Consider the following 20,281-nt stretch of genomic DNA (forward strand, 5'->3'; position numbering starts at 1 on the left):
GGACCAGTGGAAACTGCTATTAAATTTAGCTTCTATGGCTTCATATTTGCCTTGTACAAGTATCAGTCCCGCAGAAACTGTGAGGCGAAGCAGAGGGGAAGCACTACTCAATGAGCAAATGCAAACAAAATGTAGAAATCAAGAATGGACTTTGCCCACAATTGATCCCTTCCCCAAATCATTGCAAGTGAAATGAATTTAGAGCAAAGAACACCACAAAACATACATCAGTGATGCCGTTTTTAACTTCATGCTGTCACTAAGAAAAATGATGAGCCACTTCCATTGCAGGGCTTCCGTGGGCCTCTGCTTCTGCACTTTGTGGGTGCTGGGTGCGATGCTTGCACAGAAATCCTTGCAGCTGGACTTCACCTGGAGGCTCTGGCCAGCTGCTGGAAAGAAACTGCAAGATTGAGAGCAGTTACTACTGCAGTATTATTTGTACCATGTCCTTCAGTTCAGAACACGTCATTATTAGAGTCTATTTTGTGGGCCCTCTTCCATGTTAGTCACTTAAGACAGGCTTCACTGCAATTATGTTTTTTCCTATTTGGCTTTCATTTAGGAAAACTGAAAATCACTAAGAGGAGAATTACTGCCAACACTGACCTTTATTTTCACCCAAAGACACAAATCAACTAGGTGTGACACACACTTTCATTCCCTTTTTCTATCTTTTCTTCCTTCTACCAAATAAGTATTTTAAGGTAACGAACATCAGCTCAGCACTGAGCCTGTAAAGAAACACACATGGGAGAGGAATTAGTCACAATGCTAATAATTCAACATTATAGCAGTAGAAACATATAATATTCAAAGGTTTCATTTTACAGTATATGAAGTGCAGCAAGTCATTTAACAACCAAAGATGTTAGAAACCACCATCCAACAGACTGAAGACCACCACCAGCAGCATTTCAAAGCAACGCCAAGACCACAGGGAGCAGTTTAACATCATTCTAGAGGGGACTTTCTGGCATAAAAAGAAAAATAAGGCAGTGCACAAAGTGGCTTGGTATTTTAAATTCTTAAAAATAGTAGTTGACAGTATTGTTATGAAAACAAATGGAAGATGGAAGGGGCTGGGAAGAGGAGGCTGGGAGAGGGGAAACAACCCACAAAGCCAGCTGGTCTCTTGTGAAAATATCGACTGAATTGCAGCATTTTGGAATTGCTGATAACACTGTAAACAAAAAAGGTAACTGTTTAAAAAAAGGTGACTGTGTGCATAATCCAGGGCTTTTCATAACTCCCTCATTAGCTGACGGATTCTTGAATAAGCATTCTTTCTCCCCCCCCCCCCCTTTTTTTTTTTCCACCAAATCGAGTAAAACTATTTGGCCAAACACCAAGCTGTACTGGCTGCTAGTGCTCATCTCCAGGCCTGTGCATAGGTCGCTACTTCAGCTAGGGATGTAATTTTTCAGGACTGACATGAGCTACAGCACAGGAATGATTCTATCGCCTTAAATATCTTTTTCTCAGGCGGGGATAGGTCTGCAGGCACAATGCCGGGTCCTGCAGGGAAGACTGGGTCTTGAGCCCTCCAGTTGCAGCCCAACAGTTGAAGTAGACAGGTGTGATGAGTCATGCTGATGCAAGATACAAGTACTGCCACTGGTGGGGAGCTTCTGTGGGTGACAGCAACTCAGGCTCACCAGAGATGCAGAGCTCAACAGAAAGTGCTCCTCTCAGACCCTTCTTCTCTGAGGAAAAGGCACATGTTAATGTTAAAAACAGCCATGAAGCATGATGTCCACCTGACAGGGACTTCAGCAGGGAGGTGGTTCCTACTCGCCCCTACTCTTCCCTCCCCCAAATATTTTAAATGCGATAAAGAGCATCTGCCTTAATGAGAAAAATCACGTGGAAGTCCCTGGCCTGCTGACACAGCAGAACAGTTCAGCAACAAGCAGCTGTACTGTCTCGCACATGAAGCTGACCTCACGCTGGCTGTTCAGCCAAGCCAGTTCTCCAAATTCAATGCATCTGAGGAATCAGGGAAATTCAGTTTTGTGAAACAGGAAAAAAGACATTTGAGAAGATCTGGTTTGTGACATTTTCATACCGACATGGTTCCTGGTTTCCACATCACCTCTTAAAACCACACGCACTCAGTAAAGAGACATTTATTCCATTATTTCTTTTTTCAAATTTTTGGTACAAAGTTTATTTTCAGAAGTTCCCACATGATCCTTTCTTCTACCAGCGTCTTTCAGGATTTTTCTATCTCCGATTTATTTTCTTTATCTGTTGAAGCAAAAGCAGTAATTGCTACAGAAAGCAATAATGGCAAATATTACAAATATTTTACAGCAGCATCCATTTGTCTCTTTGCCTCAAGAAAATAACAAAAATAAATCCAAAGACAAGATCCATACTGCCACAAAGGCTTAGGTTTGTAATATCCAGAAGTATGCTGCGTTCCCATATATGAGTTGTACAAGTCCAGCACAACTTTCCAAGTTTGTGCAGAGCCTGATAAATAAGACACAGAAATATCAGTTATGTTATACTGTTTCTAAGAACTTTTACTCTGTAAAATGTTTGGTCACTCAAAGCTATAAGCTTAATCACATATCAAAGAACACAGGCAATAAAGCCCATCTTACTAGAACATATAGTATTAGGCCAAACAAAATATAAGAGGACAAAATCTAGTGGTCACTGAAGCCTCTTCAAAAAAGGTCTAAAACAGAATGTTTCCATCATGTATCAGAATAAAAATGTACTGTATTAAAATTTGATTTTTTTTTTTTTTTACAAGCTTTTAATCAGTCTTCTATTTACAGTGCAGAACTTCTGCCAACTGCAGTAGTTTAACTTTGGCACAACACTAAGTTCCAATCCTTTTGAGTATTCAAGTCCTGTGTGTGTCCAAAAATTTTCTTGGTTTCACGAAAGATTAGGCCCATTCACAGTTAACCAGTTATCTTGAACTTTTTCAAGAATTGCTTCCCCTTCACCACACTGGGCAGCTACAAAGGAAAGACACTGTAAGCTATTGCATCATTCAAAAGAAACTCTTCATTCTAAACAGTGACAGTATTGTTGCTTCCTTTAACATCACATACACCAGACAGATCACACAGAGGGCTACATACTGGACACCTTCTAAAAACCTTGCTGGTCGTTAGTGAATCGTCTTCCTCGTACTTCAAATACATAACAATGCATTAACTTAATTTCATTTCACATGTCAAACAGGACATTTAAATATATTGCAATATATTATAGAAAATTGCAAAGCGCCATCATTTCTGTAAACGAGATCGACACCTGTTAACTCTCCTGTGCACATGAAGAGCAGTACCTAGTGCCACATTTTCTATACAATATAAAGCCTTCCCAGGTAGGGCAACTCATTTTAGTGCATTTCTGTACAGACTGTAAGCATACATGCAGATAGCCAACTATGCAAAATAGGAAACACTTTTGTAAGTTGGAACTGGAGGCGGGGGAACATTTTGAAATCATAATGGAGCTCTTGCAGTTGATCATTTCATATCCCAGATGAAGACTTGAATCTTCTGTCATTCTAGCAGATTCTTTAGGGAAAGTTTCATGATAGGTATCTAGTATTGGATAAGCATAAGGAAATACTTTCATCAGCTGGGACACAAATATTATGTGTCTTAACACATTCTAAGTTATGCACCGTCCAATGTTCATATAGTAACCTTATCTCTAAAATACTTGAGAAACCCCAGATCATTTTTAGGCCACAGTATTATAACCAAGGATCAGTTACTTTATTCACCACTGTAGTGCTACCTGCTCCAGGAAAAAAAAAAAAAGCAAAAAAGAAAAAACCAAAAAGGCCTCACACTTCCCAACAAGCATCAAGTCAGAAGCAGAGGTAAGTACCATTGCTAACCACAACACAAAGTGCTGCAATCCAGCCAGCACACTCCCAGGTGAAGATTCACCTCACCTAATTTCAGATGTCTGTAGTGTCTCTGTCTGCCTGCAAGCCACGTGTTAAGAGTCAACGGAGTTCAGGGTGCAGTTCATCTGACCAACTCCAGGCATGTAGGATAAGCAGGCTTGCATTTGTTAGGTATACTGACTAGCTATGGTGTCTTGCTCAGATGCAGACGAATCCCACCTTAATTCATGAAAAGTGCTACGGGATCCTCAGTTATCACTCTACATTTTACAATGTCATGTAAGTCAGTTTTGCAATGACTATCCACTGAAAAAGTGCAGATGCTCTTCACCACTGAAGGAGAAAAACTCCCAAGAGCTCCAACCATTAAACTTGAAAATACTGGATGTTACCTGCCTGTGCTTCAGAATCTCCCTTTTTAAAAGTGAGAAAACAATACAAAAATTTGAGCTATTGAGTGTGTACACGTAGCTATTGAGGGGATTTTTCACCTTGCTACAACTTTCATTTTAAAATCTTTTCCTACAGGATTTCAATACATCACCAAACCTCAAGTAACTTGACCTGGTAAGTTTGTGTCATGCTACTTGCTAAATCTAAATTACAAGTTTGATGGAGAGTACAGGTGTAATCCAGCACTGTTCAGTGCAGGGAACCAAGCCCTCTACTAGCCCTTCCCATCTCTAGTTTACACGAGCATCCCAGGCATCATGAACAACTCTCAATAGTTTCACTGCTCTCTAATCATTGATACCATCTTTTCATTACTACTAAATGTAGACAAAATTATTTTCCAAGAAAAAAATAAATTAAATCAAAGAAAGTAGCTATATGTCATTGCACTCTATTTTTGTGCATTCAGGTTAGGGCAGGGATATTTAATATTACAGAAGCTTAAAGATTATCTTCTCTCCTTGGGAGATATGAATATAGACAGATACAGGATTCAGGTCGGGGATGCAAATCGATACTGTCATATTTACAGAAGCAAATACTGAAATCCAGCCTGGATACACAGTACTCCGTTAAGTGCAAAAGGGAAGATGCTCCCCACCTTAAACTACAGCTTGGTTACTCAGCAGCCAGAGACTAGTTGTCAGAGTTACTGCCGTGCTCTCATTTCAGAGGAAAACGGAGGAGGAAAAGTGTCTGCATCTTTGGGCTTTCTGGCCTACGGGGACTGCATAAGGCCATGAATCACTTTGTATGGGCTCCAGAAATGCTTTCTCTGCTCTGAGGAGAAGGGAGTGCATTTGCCTGCCTCAACAGTTCCTTGGCGAGCAGGAAGAAAATAGGCTTTTGCCCAAAGTCAGCAAATCATGCATTAGAAAAATTATTTCATGTCATGTGAGGACATTGCAAGTTTCCTTCCCAACAATCAAAGTTACAGCCAGACACCATATTGCATATAATGGCATGAAAAAAACAGTTTTTAAAATGGTACTGGACAAGGTTAAAAAAGGGAATGGCCTCATTTACTATACTGTATTAGAGATAATCCACTAAATTCTAATCATGAGGTACTAGATATCTTTCCTCTCCTTTGCTTTCAAAACAAGGCAGAGATTTCTATGTGTTAAAAATGAGTGATTGCAATACTTTACTTGTTCTGTCAGAACAAGAGTAAAATTTGCTTTTCTTATCAACTTCTAGGTAACTGAATTCAGCAGGGCAAGCAAAAGTTAAGAGCCTTCAAGCTTCTGCATCTTCCCTTCTTTCCACTTCTTACAAGCCAGCACTCTGTTAGTTCATTCAAGCCTCCAGGGAGGAATAGGTCTTTCTTTTTACAACAAACACTAACCATGGGGTCAGTGAGAGGTTGGTACTGGGAAGACAGCACTGTTTAAGATGGAACTGTGCTCTTTCATTGTACTCAGAAGCAAGAGCAAAACATGCCATGAAGCAGCGTGATACAGTGATGGTGGATGCCTCACCCGGTTGTGACACTGCTTGCTTTCTTTTAACCCTTCTTTCTTTCCATTCTGGCACAGGATTATCTTTATTCTCCCTTTAGCTGAATTCCAAAGACGGCAGTAACTAGCGTCATCAGATCAGGTACTCCTGGCAGAAACAGCAGATGGAGAGAAAAGCTCTACCTTAGCTCTAAAGGAACTGGTGCTCACAGCTGAACTCTGAAACAGTGCTCCCAACGAAGACTGACAACAAACCAGAGGTAAGGTCTGAGCAAGATCAGAGTTTCTTCATCTCACCATCAATGACAATCACTGAAGCCTGGTTCATAACTAGCTCAAACCTAAGAGGTGAAGCTCCACACAAATACAGAGAACATACCACAGGCTCATCTACACACAGTTCTTCACTGAGCAGGGAAATACACAAAACCCCACACTGGACACTCACCCCAGGGTAGACATACTTTCTTGCCCCTTCCCTCCCCACTGTCAACATAGCTCAGTCCAACTGGCTTCCAAAACACCCTGCGGGTGTGCATAAGCTACAGGAGGGAGCCAGGCTGCAGGGGCGTGCTGCTGATGAGCACAGCAGTGCTCAGGTTCATCGCAAAGACACTTGCCGATGTGCTTAAAAGTTCAGGAAGTTTCCTGTATGTAACTGGTAGAATGAGAAGGTGCCGTATCCTCTCCACCCACCAGGCGATTTCTTTCCTCTCAAGTGACTATACAGTGTGCCTTGGGCACCTAGGCAAGGAGCACAGCAGCCTAAGGTTGGCCGAGATGAATCTGAGCTAAACTACTGTTACCAGCAGCTTTGAGTTCCCACCAGCCACAACCACAATTCACAGAGACCAGCATGCTGATAGCTCTTTCCAATGCTTCTCTCCTGTCAGTCCTGACGCAGGAGGTCTCCGGAAGGAGCTTCCCTCTCTCCCAGTACACAGTGCAAATATACACATGCTGTAAACATGAAATAAACTGGTAATTGATGGACTCTGTTTGTTCAAACAGAAATAACAGAGAGATTATGAGCAATAATGAATGCATTCAACTGCTTTCTTTAGGCTGAACTCACCCAGATTTTTCTCATCCTTGGCACAACTGAAAGGCTTACAACGTGCATGTAGCCCAAAGGAAATGTGGACACTCTGCATCTCTCATTAGCTGATCCACAGCACATGGTTTAATTTAAATTTTATACTCTGCAAAGAGATGATGATCCTCAATGGGCTGTAAATACTATTCTAACTACTGGAATACATGGAACTGTAATATTTACAGCAACCGAAAATCTGGCCCAGTATACATCAGTCACCATCTCTGACCATTTTACTGAAAGAAGACATCCAATCCAACTATATTTAGTCTGATAAACAATGTATTTCCTCTTCCTGTGTTTTTCAGACCAGATGTGCTAAGGCCTACCATTGTAGCCGAGTGTTATTTAACAGAACACTGCCAAAATGGAAAATTTCCCAGTTTAATCAGATCATTAACTTGGATCTTTATTTTTTCCCATCTTTTAAAGAAGGTTGGATTTAATGCTAACATAAACGCAGTCTCTGCTAACAAAAAATGGAGATATTATGGACAGGTTGCTTGGGTGGGTTTTAGTTTTGTTTTTTTAAAAAGAAAATTAATTCTGGGTCAACCTTAAGGATTAAGGCACTCCAGATTTTGCTTGCTAGAGGCATATTCCCAAGGATTTTAATGATCTGCTTTAGTATTTTTGGAAACTTAAAAATAGCATCTCTCTCCCTACTAGCTTTGTCCTTTCCCACTCAGCAACCACTGATTTTTGACCCCATATTCCCAGCGGAGCTTGAAGCTAATGTAAGTCTTTCTTCGATCTGCTGGCATCTACAACAGCCTCATCCATACCATTACCAGCCAAACACGAATACCTCCCAACCACACGTAGCAGTCGATGCTGAAAGGGCCAGACCCTGATCTCTCTTACAGCATCTCACATCCAGTCATAAGGAGTCCAATGAAATATGCTGACAACATGTTTTTTCTCCTCCCCCATTCCAAAGTTAAACCAAGGGATTCTTGGCTAGTCCTCTCCAGCACCACTGGCCACTTTGTGCCTCACCAATTTGAGTCTTGGAAGCCAGGCAATAGTTTTATCATCAAATTCGTGACACACACCAAAAGCCATGGCCTTTTTCTTTCCAGCAATCTCAAATAGTCAGAAGAGCTCACCCCAGTAAATGGCTTTCACATACAACATCCTCCTGTAACTCAGGCAGCCTGTTCAACCTTGGAGCAGACGGACTGCTACAAGTGTCCAGAGAGAAAGGCGAGTTAATATTTTTTTCATCAGATGTTTCTTGCTTTGACCTGGGTTTCACCCACTATCAGGCATGAAAAACAGATCTAACATGGGCTCCTCTGTTTCAGAATATCATGACTAAAAGGCCTTTCTTGGTCTTTTGACAGTTATCACTGTGAGGAAGAAAGAGTAATTCCAGATTAGGTTCTTGGAAATGTGGAAACATTAGGACGTATTTTCTCTACACTAATCTGTCTCTCATTGGTCATCAGATGCAGAAGCCTACAGAGGAGATGCTGACAGATGTGCAAAAGGAGGTTGCTAGTATCCTTTCTGTTAGTGCCAATGTAAAAGCAGACAATGCTGGCAATAACAGCAGCACCAATTCATCATCATTATCTTTTGACATCCAAGTATAAAGTAACTTATCCCTAAAAAATACAGACTGATCGTAGCAAGAACACAATCTACTTGTCCTCAGAGTGGCAGTTCCTAGGACGCCAGACATCTGCCTAAACTAACTCCTGTGAATTTGGCCCATTGTTTTTAAGTTGCTAATTCAAACTCAGAGTTCTATGTCTTGAGACTAAATGGCTTTTTTTTCCCCCCTCCCTCTGTTTTAAAGACACTTGTTCAAGATGTAGATGTTCTGTATCAGATTAAACTACTTCTGGCGTTCAGTTCAGGTAGATCAAACCACCTCTAAAAATGTGTGTTTCCCCAGCAGCCCTAAGAACAATCAGCATAGTGGTGAGCTCAATCCATTAGGATGAATTTAGGTTAAACATGCACACAAATCATTCAACTGGGCTATCACTGAAGAACAAGTAAACACAAGCGTGTTTATCATTTGTAAGAATCTAAAAGCCATATAACCTCATTTTTTTTGAGAATTAAACATCATGTCATAGCCACAACTTGAAAATCTTTCTTACTAGCACCCGAAGACGCTTTTCGTCTCTGTATCTGTGTATTCTTACAGAACCCCAAGCAACTCTGAACAGCTTTTAGGCAGTTTCCGCCTCACGTTTACCTTAAAATTCAGTGTAAGATTTCAAGAAATTATTCTTTTCAGCTAGAAATATACGTACTTTTCTTACCATTTCCAACAAAGGAAAGAATGCACAAGCTAAAACCAAATGTTACTATCAACTGCATCAAGTCTGTCAGGCATTTAAATTAAATTGATGTAGGATACACTGATTAAATGTAACAAAAAGCATCTTCTAGCATTAGACTCATTCAGTCTAAATAATTATCAACAAGGAACATTTCAGCACAAGTTCTGTAAACCCAAAACACTCTGAAGATACACAAAAGGTGCCAATATCACCTCATTTTCTTAAACCAAGCAATCCTCACCCCTAGGTTCATTTGATTCCTTTGTCACACTTTTCCCCTTCTCTTTTGTTTTGAACTCTTTCCTTAAGAAATAAACCCAGGCCTTGAAACCTTTCAGGTGAAGCGATGTTTGCAAAAAGACATCTTAGGTTTTTGTATTTTCCTCCTTCATGAGCAGGCAATGTTCTCCTACATCAACGAAAAACATGTCTGTGTTTTTTTGGAATTAAACAACATAAGGCAATTAAATATTGAGAAGCAGTCACATGAATGATGAACATGAACCTTCCGACTGGTAATGTGGAAGAGGAGGAGCTGAACTGAATCTGATTTATAACCCCATGTCCTAGGCTAGGCCTAAGGATGTCCATCGCTTGTAGCAAGGAAGCAAACAGTTGTTGCCTGCACAGGTAGCATCTTGCCCATGTTCTTTTATGTAGAAGGAAAATGCTAAGCAGGTGCTTGCTAAATTGAAGGCCATGGAAAATCATCTGGCTCTTCACCATAACATCAAACCTAATTCATTGGGTTTTGGCCCCCAAATCGCATGTCAATCTGATTTTGAAAGTTTACGCTTAACATGTCGGGGGGGTTCCCAAGTATCACTATCATCTGTTTCTTCCTCATCTTCCTGATCTTCCAGCATTTCATCTTCCTCCTCGTTCTCATCAAACAGCTCTATTCCAAGTTCTAATCTTCTTTGCCTTTCTGCAAACCACTCTCTGACCTGCTCATATCCCATGTGAGATTTGGCTACCAGTTCATCGAGGTCTTGCTCATTAAGGAATTTGTGCTTCATATAGTAGTCCTTTAGGATTGCGGTTCCAGTTTTGAATTTTATGACAGACACACCTCTGTCCCAGCAATTTAACCTCTTGCTTCCTCGAGGTCTCCCCCGAGGCCTCCCTCTCCCCCTCCCCTTTGGTCTTCCTCTTCCTCTCTTTCTCGCAAAGCCTTGGCCGTTCAGACTGTTTGCATTGGCGCTCTGGTAATAATAATACCATTTCAATCCTCCATTTTTCCAAGCATAGCGAGTATCTCCAAACCAGCTCACAATTTCTGATCTTGGGAGCCCAGTTTCTTCTGCCAGCTTGTTGTATTCTTGTGGAGATGGCCACTGAGTACGGACAAAGGAACTTTTAAGCATGTGCAACTGCTCTGGTGATTTTTTGCCTATTTTGCTTGAAGTGGAACACACTGATTTGGTTCCTGCTGCTCCATCTCCCACAGATGTTTCTCCAGTCTCTTCTTTTGAGCTGCCAGCATTGCTCTCATTCAAGTCAGCTCCCTCTTCCTTCAAGACATTTGATTTCCTTCTTTCTGTAAACCAGGCATCAATCTCTCTCCTGGTCAGTTTGGTTTGGGCTCTTAACCTATTCATCTCTTCATCAGTAAGGACAGGGTTATTAAGAAAACTTGCTTGGAGGACTTGCAGCTGTTCAGCAGTCTTCTCTTTGAATTTCTGCGGGTTGAAATCAGGAAAAGCGCTCCATGATGACTTGTTCTGTGGAGTGACTCCCGTTGGGGACTCATTCATTTCATCGCTTGAGTCAATAACAATGGTGGCACACGAATCACTGTTGAGATGAATCCCATGATTATTCTTTGAGTTTCTCTGATTGTAGCGTGTATCGCTGAACCACTTTTTGATCTCTCCTTTAGTCAGGCCCGTTATTTTCATAAGTCTTACAATTTCTGAATCTTGAGGAAACTGATTTTTAAGGTAGCTGACTTTCAATTCTGCCAGCTGTTCCTTAGTTTTTTTTGCTCGGATTCCAAAGGAGTCAGGATTCATCAGCGCGCATTCATTTTTGATAGGCTGAGGGGCTGGAACAGCAGCTACTTGTTTGGTTTCTGCAACAGGCTGAGCAGTGTGAATCTGACTCTTCTGTAACTGTGTTTGGTTTGGGACTCCTGCTACAGTCAAAGCTATTGGGGCTGTTACTGGTAATGTATTTGCACCTGCAACTTGGGTGAGAACAAGTCCTGGCTGACCAACTATTTGGCATGTCTGTAAAATTGAAGGTAAACCATTGCTAGCGGCAGAAATGTGTGCTGGAATAACAGTAATTGTCTGTGGCACAGTATGCACTGTGCCATTAAATTGTTTCCTCCTTGCTTCCTCCACTTCCTCTGGCGTCCAGCTCACACCGTGTTTCAGACGCTGCGCAGAAAACCATATTTTAATCTGTTCCTCTGTGTACTTAGCTTGAGTGGAAAGAACAGTGATTTCTGACATGGTTGGATATGGGAATTTGTTGTAGGTGTTAAGCAAAAGAGGATTGTTATCCAAAGCAGTATTATAGGCTGGAATGCTATTTACAGGTATTAGGACTTTTGGAATCAGGTTGGAGTTCTGTGGAGCTGTAACAGCTGTTATAACCTGTGCCACCCCAGGCTGAAGCACTGGTGCTGGAGTCACCACTGCACTAGCCACATCTGCTGCACTGCAAACAACCGAATGGCTCGCTTTTGACTCAGAAACTGCCGGTGGTGGGTTTTCTACTACTTCTTCAGAGTTTGGCTCATTTTCAGTTCCCTTTTCTTCACCAGCAATGTCATCAACTACATTGTGGAAAACAGCGATACGTTTAGTCTCAGTTTTGTTTTTCATCATTTTCATAATAGGAGTTTTGCTAATTGAGATCCCCGATGAGGGGACCTCAGAAGAGTCGGCCTGTTCAGCGTTTTCTTCTCTAACAAAACTCCCATCAAAAGTGAGATCGTTCACTGTTTGTTCAAAGATTGTCTGATTATTACGTTTCACCATGGTCAATTTAAAATTCTCTTCTCCAGGATGGTACTTCAAATTATGTTCTGAGAGAGCATCATATCTTTTGGTAAGAAAATTGCATTCTACACAAACATAGGATGAATTTAATACTACGTTGGGATGTTCTGAATCCACGTGAAAAGTAAACATATTGAGATCTGGAGTTTGAAAAGTACAGTATTTACACTCGTAACCACCTTCTACTTTATTTGTATTTTTCTGATTGTCTGAATCCACATACTCATGAACATCCTCGTCACTTGTTACGCTCTCTGCTGTAGGGTTATCTGCTGGCGTGAGTAGAGGTGGTCCTTCCTCCAAGTCTGATACCATTTCTAGATCCGGATCCTGCTCGTTGGCTAAGACCATGCACGGTGTTGTTGATTTTCGTTTACTTGCCATGCCTGTTATGTGAGAATGATACTGACTGGTCAGGTACAGACCTAGCTTCAAGCTCTTCTTGATTAATAATAATGGCTTTTGGTACTTCAAGTCAGTTCTTGTAAAGTCTCAACATTTATCCCATTAGCAGCTTTCCTTTTGTAGTGCAATCAGTTTAAAAATAGATAGTTGAGGATGAAATGTTGAGAGACACTGTTTTAAAGTCCACATCCACCACCTGTAGCAAAGAAGAGACAGTGGAATTAGTTCAATTTAAAGAGTAATTTCTATTCTGCTACGTATTTTAGCTTAAGGTAATTCGGTCCTTTGTGGTTCAATCTGCCACTGTTCATCCCCTGAAAACAGCAGACCCATTCCAAAAAGAGTTACTTGAAGCTAGTTAAGAAAGGCAAAATCCAATCCACTTATTACAGGCTGAAATTTGTTTTAGTGCGTGTCAATGCACTGAAAGGCATAAAACACAGGATGGTGTAAAACAGGTAACTTTCTGACTGTTTCCCTTTCTTCAGAAGCCTTTTTCTTGGCATGTTGAGGTTAGTTGTCCTATATAACTTTTGCAGTCTTGCCTTTGAACTGCTTTGCCTAAACTATGACAACATTTCTCGACTGCCCTGTGAACTCAAGTCCTTCCTATCACAAACTCAACCCTAGTATGACATCTCTACTACTGACTCTGTCATGTCCTTCATGTCAGAGGTTGTGAAGGGTCCCAGAAAAGGCAGGCTTAAGAGTGTTTTTCTATTGCATTATATATGCAAACATAAGCAAGTGCAGGGCCTTTCTCCCAAGACTGAAAACAGGCAGAACAATGCCTTTTTAAGGCACTTTGACAGACAAAAGATGACTATCCTTTCTTCCTAGCTCCCCAAATGTCATTCTCCAATTGAAGACCAATCCCAAACCAATAAAAGTTGATTGCTAGCACATGGCAATTAACTGAAATCTGTTTTCATGCTTCTATGCATTAACAGGGACATGATTGATTGTGTGAACTGTACCAGAGGAAAAAAGCATTAAAGACTGATATAGCAAGCAGAAGCCAAACAAAATTATGTTTAGAATTCCTTGTCCATTTCTAAGAAATCGAAAGTACCACCAAATAAATTTGAGGCCTATAGAAATTCAGAGAATAAATGTAATCTTAAATAGCATAGACTTGAGAGAATTTTATCCCACAGGGACCAGAACTAGTCTGTTGGAAATGATGCACAAACTTCTGCAGAGGGTTATAAATTCTGTAGTAGTTTTCTTCTTGAAATAAAATCAGACACTGATTTCTCATAACAGTAATCCCATAGGTACATGAATTTTTAGACAGTGGAACATCATCTACTTCCCGAAGTGGGGGCATGCTCAACTTCAAGGGGAATACTCAGTAGCTGTTTCAGAAGGTTTAGAAAGGGAACAGCATGTAACAGGCTAAAAACAGAAGGCCAGCTTTGTTCATGACAAAGTCTTAAAGGAAAAAGAACAGTGTAAAAAGGAAGAAATGCAGTTACAAGAAATGGGAAGGGGAAAAGAAACACTGTTTTCACTGTACAGTAAGATGATTCTTTCTTTTTGATTATAGGAGGGCAGAACTTGTGGGTAGGAAAGAAGATAAATAATTCTTAGCTTCCCATTTTTTCTTTAGGCAAAAGACAAAACTGTTCATCCACAGCTGCCACTCAGTGCTGTTCCATAAGCTGTGTTTTTGAAACTGTATGCCTCACCTCACTTTTTCATAAAAATCCCTCCCAAATGTTTTTGACAGTCACCCTCTGCACTATTTCTGTGCTTACATCCAAAGTGCACAGTCTGACATGATAGGCTTTTTATGCCAAGGATATGGTTACATGGCATTAAGGACACCGACAATGCTCAATAAATTGCGGGTAATCATCATTCCAGGATGGCAATTATTTAATAGTACTGAAGTTGAAAGATACCCTTCTTCCACAAGTTAATGCTGACAGTCTGTAAAACTGCACAGAAGTGTAAAAGATATTTATTTTACTGTATATACAAAGTATGTATTGCACACCATCTCATTTATCTTTGCAGTGAAAGAACCATGAAGCAAAGCTAAATGGATCCATTTGTCTCAGTGTCCTGAGGGACAAGAGGTAGAGCATTACTAACCGTACTGCTTTTTTATGGGGCTAGAGGGCTCTTGACAAAAGAAAGACAACTGCCAAGACTCAATGTTGAGCAATGCTCTTGGGGAAGAACTGGGTGGTATTACCTAATCTTTCTGTGATCTTGAGTAAAATTTTAAAAATGCCAGAAATGCCTGTTTTCAAAAGCTACTTAACAGCTAGTTTTGCTGACTGAAGTTGAAGTCTGAAAAGTGACTGCAATACTCTGCAGTGCCTCATCCCTAGCGCAGCACGTAGGATCTACATGCAGGTCAGCATGAGTGATCATAAGGGCTTGCTAAGGGTCCTGTTCTGGGATGGCACAGAGCACAAGTGAAAGCAACATTTGACCTGACATGCAGTGTTGAAGCACGTTCAAGATAAGGATGGAGATAAATAAAATGGGAAACTTGTCCAACAAATCAATAATAAGTGTTTTTCTCCAGTCCCCTCATTTACCCAATAGCATTCACAGAGCCTCCAAGCCTACAGGTCCATATGCAATTGCAGCACTTGCAGCCGTCCAGCTAAACCTCTGTACCACCTATCTGCTGTGGTTCAGTTGTGCTCATCGTGCACAGGCAGATTATCCTATCCCTCCACTGTTTACCAACAGAGAAACACGTTTCTTTGATACAAGCACATCTCAGAAAAAGAAAGCTGCATCTATGCTCTTCTGACTATGCTATGTAAGATTTTTTTTTAAAAGGATGTTGTGATTTCAAAACCCTGTTTAATTCAGAGCTTAATGAAGAGCTACAACAGCATTCACTGAAACCTCAAAGCGAGATGCTTGCAACCCTCCCAGCCTTCTTTCCTCCACAGACTTTACAGAAACCTCCGTTCTCTTCTCCTTGGCGCGCTAATGGGATTATTCCATCTGTACCACCCTGCTCAACATGTTCTCTCAGTTTACCAGGGGATTATGAAAACTCGCACTCAAGTAGTTTATCAAATCAATTATGCATCAGCCTTGTACTTCCTCTAGAACACCTCTCCTGTACTGCTCACAAGAATGCCATGTGGGACCTTGCCATCTATCCTGACTTCAGTAAGGTCTGCAACATCCTGTTCCAGTAGGCTAATTACTCCAGCAAAAAATGAAACCAGATTGGCTTGACATAGTCTGGTTTTGACAAATCCACCTTTTTAAGAACGTTATCACAATTCTCTACAATCTTACACACTGATTTTTAGTAAATTCTTCCTGTATTGTGCTGGGAATGAAGATCCCGTTAACTGATCTGTGCTTCCCTACATGTTCTGCTCCTCTGCTCATGCCTCTCCCTCATTTAAGACTAGGTACTACGTTTGTCTGTCTCAAGTCCTCTGAGACCTTTCCCCATCCTCTATGAATTCCTGAAGATCATCACTAATGGGTCAGAGACTGCTTTGGCTCGTCCCTTACATACTTTAGGGTCAAACACATGACTAAATATTGATTAAGATTTTCTATTTTCATCTGGACTGTATTTTTATCCCTCGCTGTTAATATTGACATTATATTGTGCAATTTGGTTTGTAATGAAATATTCCAGGTGTTTGCTTTACATTAGAAGCATAATTTTTCAGTGAAAGAATCTGAGGCAAAACTGTCAATTAGTTGCATTCTTGATCTCTCAAGATCAAAATAGATTTATTCTCCACAGTGGAATTCAACATTTAAAGTTGTCTCTATAACAGATTTGGATAAAGATTTATATAAATATTCTAAACACAGGCAGAAACCTTCTGCCCCTTTTGATTATAGTTTGAGAAGGAAAAGACAAAGGGTTGACAGCAGAAAACACACATAAAAGAATCTGTTTCTAGCACAAATTTTTTACCTACCTCTTCCTTCTCCCAAACAGGAGTAGCCGATGCAGCAAGAAAACAAATGAGATTACAGAAAGTGTTCACTGTGTGTTCAGGTTGTATGCTTTATGAAAAGGCACTTCTCCCTGCTTGCTGTATGACACTTCCATCCAGCGTGCAGGAAAAGTGTGCCAACAAAAAATCCAAACCCAAATAATGTCATTTTAAGAATATGCACAGAGTGGCTCAGGAGAAGATGAAGCAATAGAAACTGTTTCTAACTTTTGAAATCACCTAGATTACAAATTGCCTACAATCTCTCTCAACACAGAAAACATTTTGTCTTCTTCTTATAGCATCTGATTAATCCATGACAACATGCAATTGTTGATCCTTTGTTTAGTCTCCTTCTAACTATTACCATTTATTCAGAGTAGATATATCCACGTCAAAAGCTATTCTGCACAAAGCCCAGTGTAGGCTAATCTGCTCTGATCTGTACTGCCTCTCAGCGAGATGGGTGAAGGACTACATTTTATAGTGCCTTTTTCTTCAGTTGTTCATTATCTGCGAAGATCAGGGGACATTACTGCTTATGACTCCAAAATAAAGGCAAATCTCTACCTAAACCCTGCAATATTCACATCTGATCCCTGTTTTAAAATTAGTTCCAGTTCTAATTCAACATGGGAGCAAAACTTGTCAAACTGATTTCAGCAGGACTTCATGTGTGCTACAAAGATAAGGGCATGCTTAGGGTCCTTGTCACATTACAATTTGTAATGAGGGAGGCACGTCACAAAAGCGACTGTACTGCTTGCTCACGCACAGTTTCAGGGTATGCCACAGCCAGACCCATGCTGGAGCACTGGGAAGACAACACAAAGCCCAACAGAGGCTGAAAGCAGTCTGCCACAGGACCTGCGCCTAGGTTTTCTTGGATTCCCCCTATCGCCACTGGTTTTAACGGGTAATGAGCAGGTTCCACCGAAGTAACTTTCAGAATTTCAGGCCAGAAGTGACCACTAAATGACCTAGATTGTCTTTCTCTGTTACAAAATATCCCCCAGGTATCTCTCAGCGAGCACAGTAACTTGTACCACCGCTTTTGACACACAAAGCCATAACCAGTTTTTATGTTTGATCACATAAAAGCTACTGATCAAACGTGACAAGTACTTAACAATCATGGGTGCACCGATGAAGAAGTACCTTTAACATATATGGTGTGAGTCTCTGCTCCTCAGTCACATAAACATTTATTTTTCACATGATCTGGTCACCTTGGTAGCTAAACCTCATATAAGCAGGTTTTGGGGTTTTTTTTTTTTACCACTGAAGTGTTCAATTCAAATTGTGAGCACTCGGTACTTTTAACATCAGACATGTCTGTACAATTATTCTTGAAAGCGAGTATCAGACTGCTTATCATACTTAACAAAATGGCAGCAGAGTTAGGAATACTTTTTTTGCATAGTTACAGCTCTGTTTTGTTTTGCTTGCTGTGCTGTTACATAGAAAAAGGAAAGGAGGAAGAAATAAAATTACTGACATGAAAAGATTTTTAAATGTGTTTTGGGTTGAATAAACATTTAATTCAACCCAGAAAATGTTTCATATTGGCTTTAAAAAAATAGAGCACTAAAAAAATTATTCATTTTAGGAATTGTTTATCAAAAAAGTTTATCCTTAAAACATCAAAACAAAAGGTTTTATTCTCCCGGGATTTTCTTCTTTAAAATGAAATGATCTGGCACAGACATGATTTCACAAAATGTTCCTTTCAACTTGAATCTGCATTTTTTTTTCCCAGACAAAAAATTTCTAGAGACCTTCGTTTTCCCAGGCCCTAGTCTAGTGCTGGAAATACAAGATCTTCCTTTTACTTCCCAGAGTTTATGTCCCCAGACACCTTTCAGCTTCTTCACAGACCAAAGCAGCAGTCCTACAGATGGTCTCCTTTGCTAGACAGCCCTACTCATTCTCTAATCATCCCTCGTGCTACACAGGAACCCCCGCGCTTTTGAAGGTGACACAGCTCAGCACAAACTGTCTCCCTCTCCTCTCCCCCTCCTCCACTGATTGCAACTAACCACATGCGCCCTTCTCACATTGGAAACCAGATTTCAAATCGGCTGCTATCTACTTTCACTAATATTTGCCTGTCATCATAGCAAAATGGTATCTTCTCAACAGTAATTAAAGTGTTGGGAGCACTCTACCCTTAAACAAGTGGGACTAGGTCTCAGGGATTAGCAACTCCCAACACTTTTATACCTTGCTGCTAGACCAGTGGCATTTGCAAGTGTGCATGACAGGCATAAAGGCATGATCAAAAGCAGGTAACAAAAGATCCTGTGAATTCTACCTTGGATACAAAAAGGTAGTGATACATTATGACCCATAATTCTGCCATTTTATTTATTTTTTTTTTAAACTGTGGAATGCATTTCTTAGACCTCAGGGCTAGATCCTTGCCAAATTTCAAGTTCCTATGTCAAGTTCCTCTGTCCCTGAGACACAGAGCTGTTCAGAAAAAGAATGGTAATACTGCTTTTACACTGAGATTGCCTTTCCTTGCTTCACTCCTTGAAGTTGATTTTGCTCTTAAACCAGTTGAATGTTCCCCCAAAGCTCAATGAACAGAAAACAAAAGCAGTCTCCAAACAGAAATGGTGTGAGAAATTCTCATTTCAATGGTCATAAGAAACTGAAAACAAGGACTTACAATGGACTCACCAGGTGACACTAATACGCACTGCTACATGCTCCACATGTACACACAGACTTGTGTACACCAGGATACAGACCCGTAATTTATGTAACTTTGTTGTCTGGAGAGGTTGTGGAGATCTGCTGGGAACTTTTAAGGAATTTCCATCCTTGGAAATTTTCAAGACTTGGTAAGACCCCGAACAACTCTATCTTCACAGTTAACTCTGCTTTGAGCAGGAGGATGGACTAGATGATCTCCAGAAGTCCCTTCTACTCTTAATTTTTCTCCTCACCATTTCTGGATGTTTCAGCTTATAACTAAAAGGAAGGAGGGTAGCTCAAGCTGCCTACATAAACACTCTCTGCAGGTCTCATCTATCTAGTAAAATACCACTGTGTACCAAGCTAACCTTTTTGAAAAGCAAAGCATTTTTATTTGCAACAGTGACCTGACTCCACCCCCCCTGCTGAGTTCTGTACTGTACTCCGTAGATGCTCCCACTGATTTCTGTGGGAGATAATGTCTTATTCTGTGTGCGACAAAGACGGATCCCCCCTCTCCCCCCCGCCATCACGCATTCACAGAGTGGATAAACAGTGTTTACTGCCAATCAGCCCAGTGACAAAAAGAGTAAAAGACAGGGGGCTACAGAGCCTTCCAACTATAACACATGAAAAAAAAAAAAGCTGCATCTTGAAGTATGGTCACCCGCAGAAGTCAGAGAGGTAACTGTGTACTCAAGTTACCACAGAGTAATGAAGGGTCTTAAAGAGTCAGCAGACCAGAACAACCTCAGCCCAGGGCACAGGGAGCCGGAGGTTTGCAGTTACTGTGTTTCACATGTTCTGCTTCACAAGCACTGTTGGATTAAGAGCCCAGCAGTAACGCTGTCCCCCACTGCTCCGGGCTCACCTAAACGAAGGCCTTCAATGCAGCAGCAAAGAAACTCAGTAAGAATCAAGTCTTTCACCAGACTGGTTCCCCACTTCATTGTTATCCAGGCTGACGCCCCAAACTTTGACTGTGAATCTCACCTCCGTGACTTACTTTCCACCAGACGT

The 20,281-nt window shown here is 40.8% G+C and overlaps 1 protein-coding gene across 5 annotated transcripts in view; it reads right to left on the reverse strand.

The window, feature by feature from the left end:
• Positions 1 to 2,113: 2,113 nt before the first annotated feature.
• ZHX1 (zinc fingers and homeoboxes 1) overlaps positions 2,114 to 20,281 on the reverse strand; it is a 28,146-nt gene continuing 9,978 nt past the window's right edge. For 3 of the 5 annotated variants that reach the window (XM_074887380.1, XM_074887365.1, XM_074887371.1), the window contains one exon: positions 2,114 to 12,810. In XM_074887380.1, the coding sequence (XP_074743481.1) occupies positions 9,969 to 12,593 (2,625 nt within the window). In that variant the 5' untranslated portion in view covers positions 12,594 to 12,810 and the 3' untranslated portion in view covers positions 2,114 to 9,968. The remainder of the gene's footprint in view (positions 12,811 to 20,281) is intronic. The other 2 variants (XR_012631326.1, XR_012631325.1) reach the window with 2 other exon arrangements.

Source organism: Strix uralensis, chromosome 1 (assembly GCF_047716275.1).
Source record: "Strix uralensis isolate ZFMK-TIS-50842 chromosome 1, bStrUra1, whole genome shotgun sequence".
NCBI classification, from domain to species: domain Eukaryota; kingdom Metazoa; phylum Chordata; class Aves; order Strigiformes; family Strigidae; genus Strix; species Strix uralensis.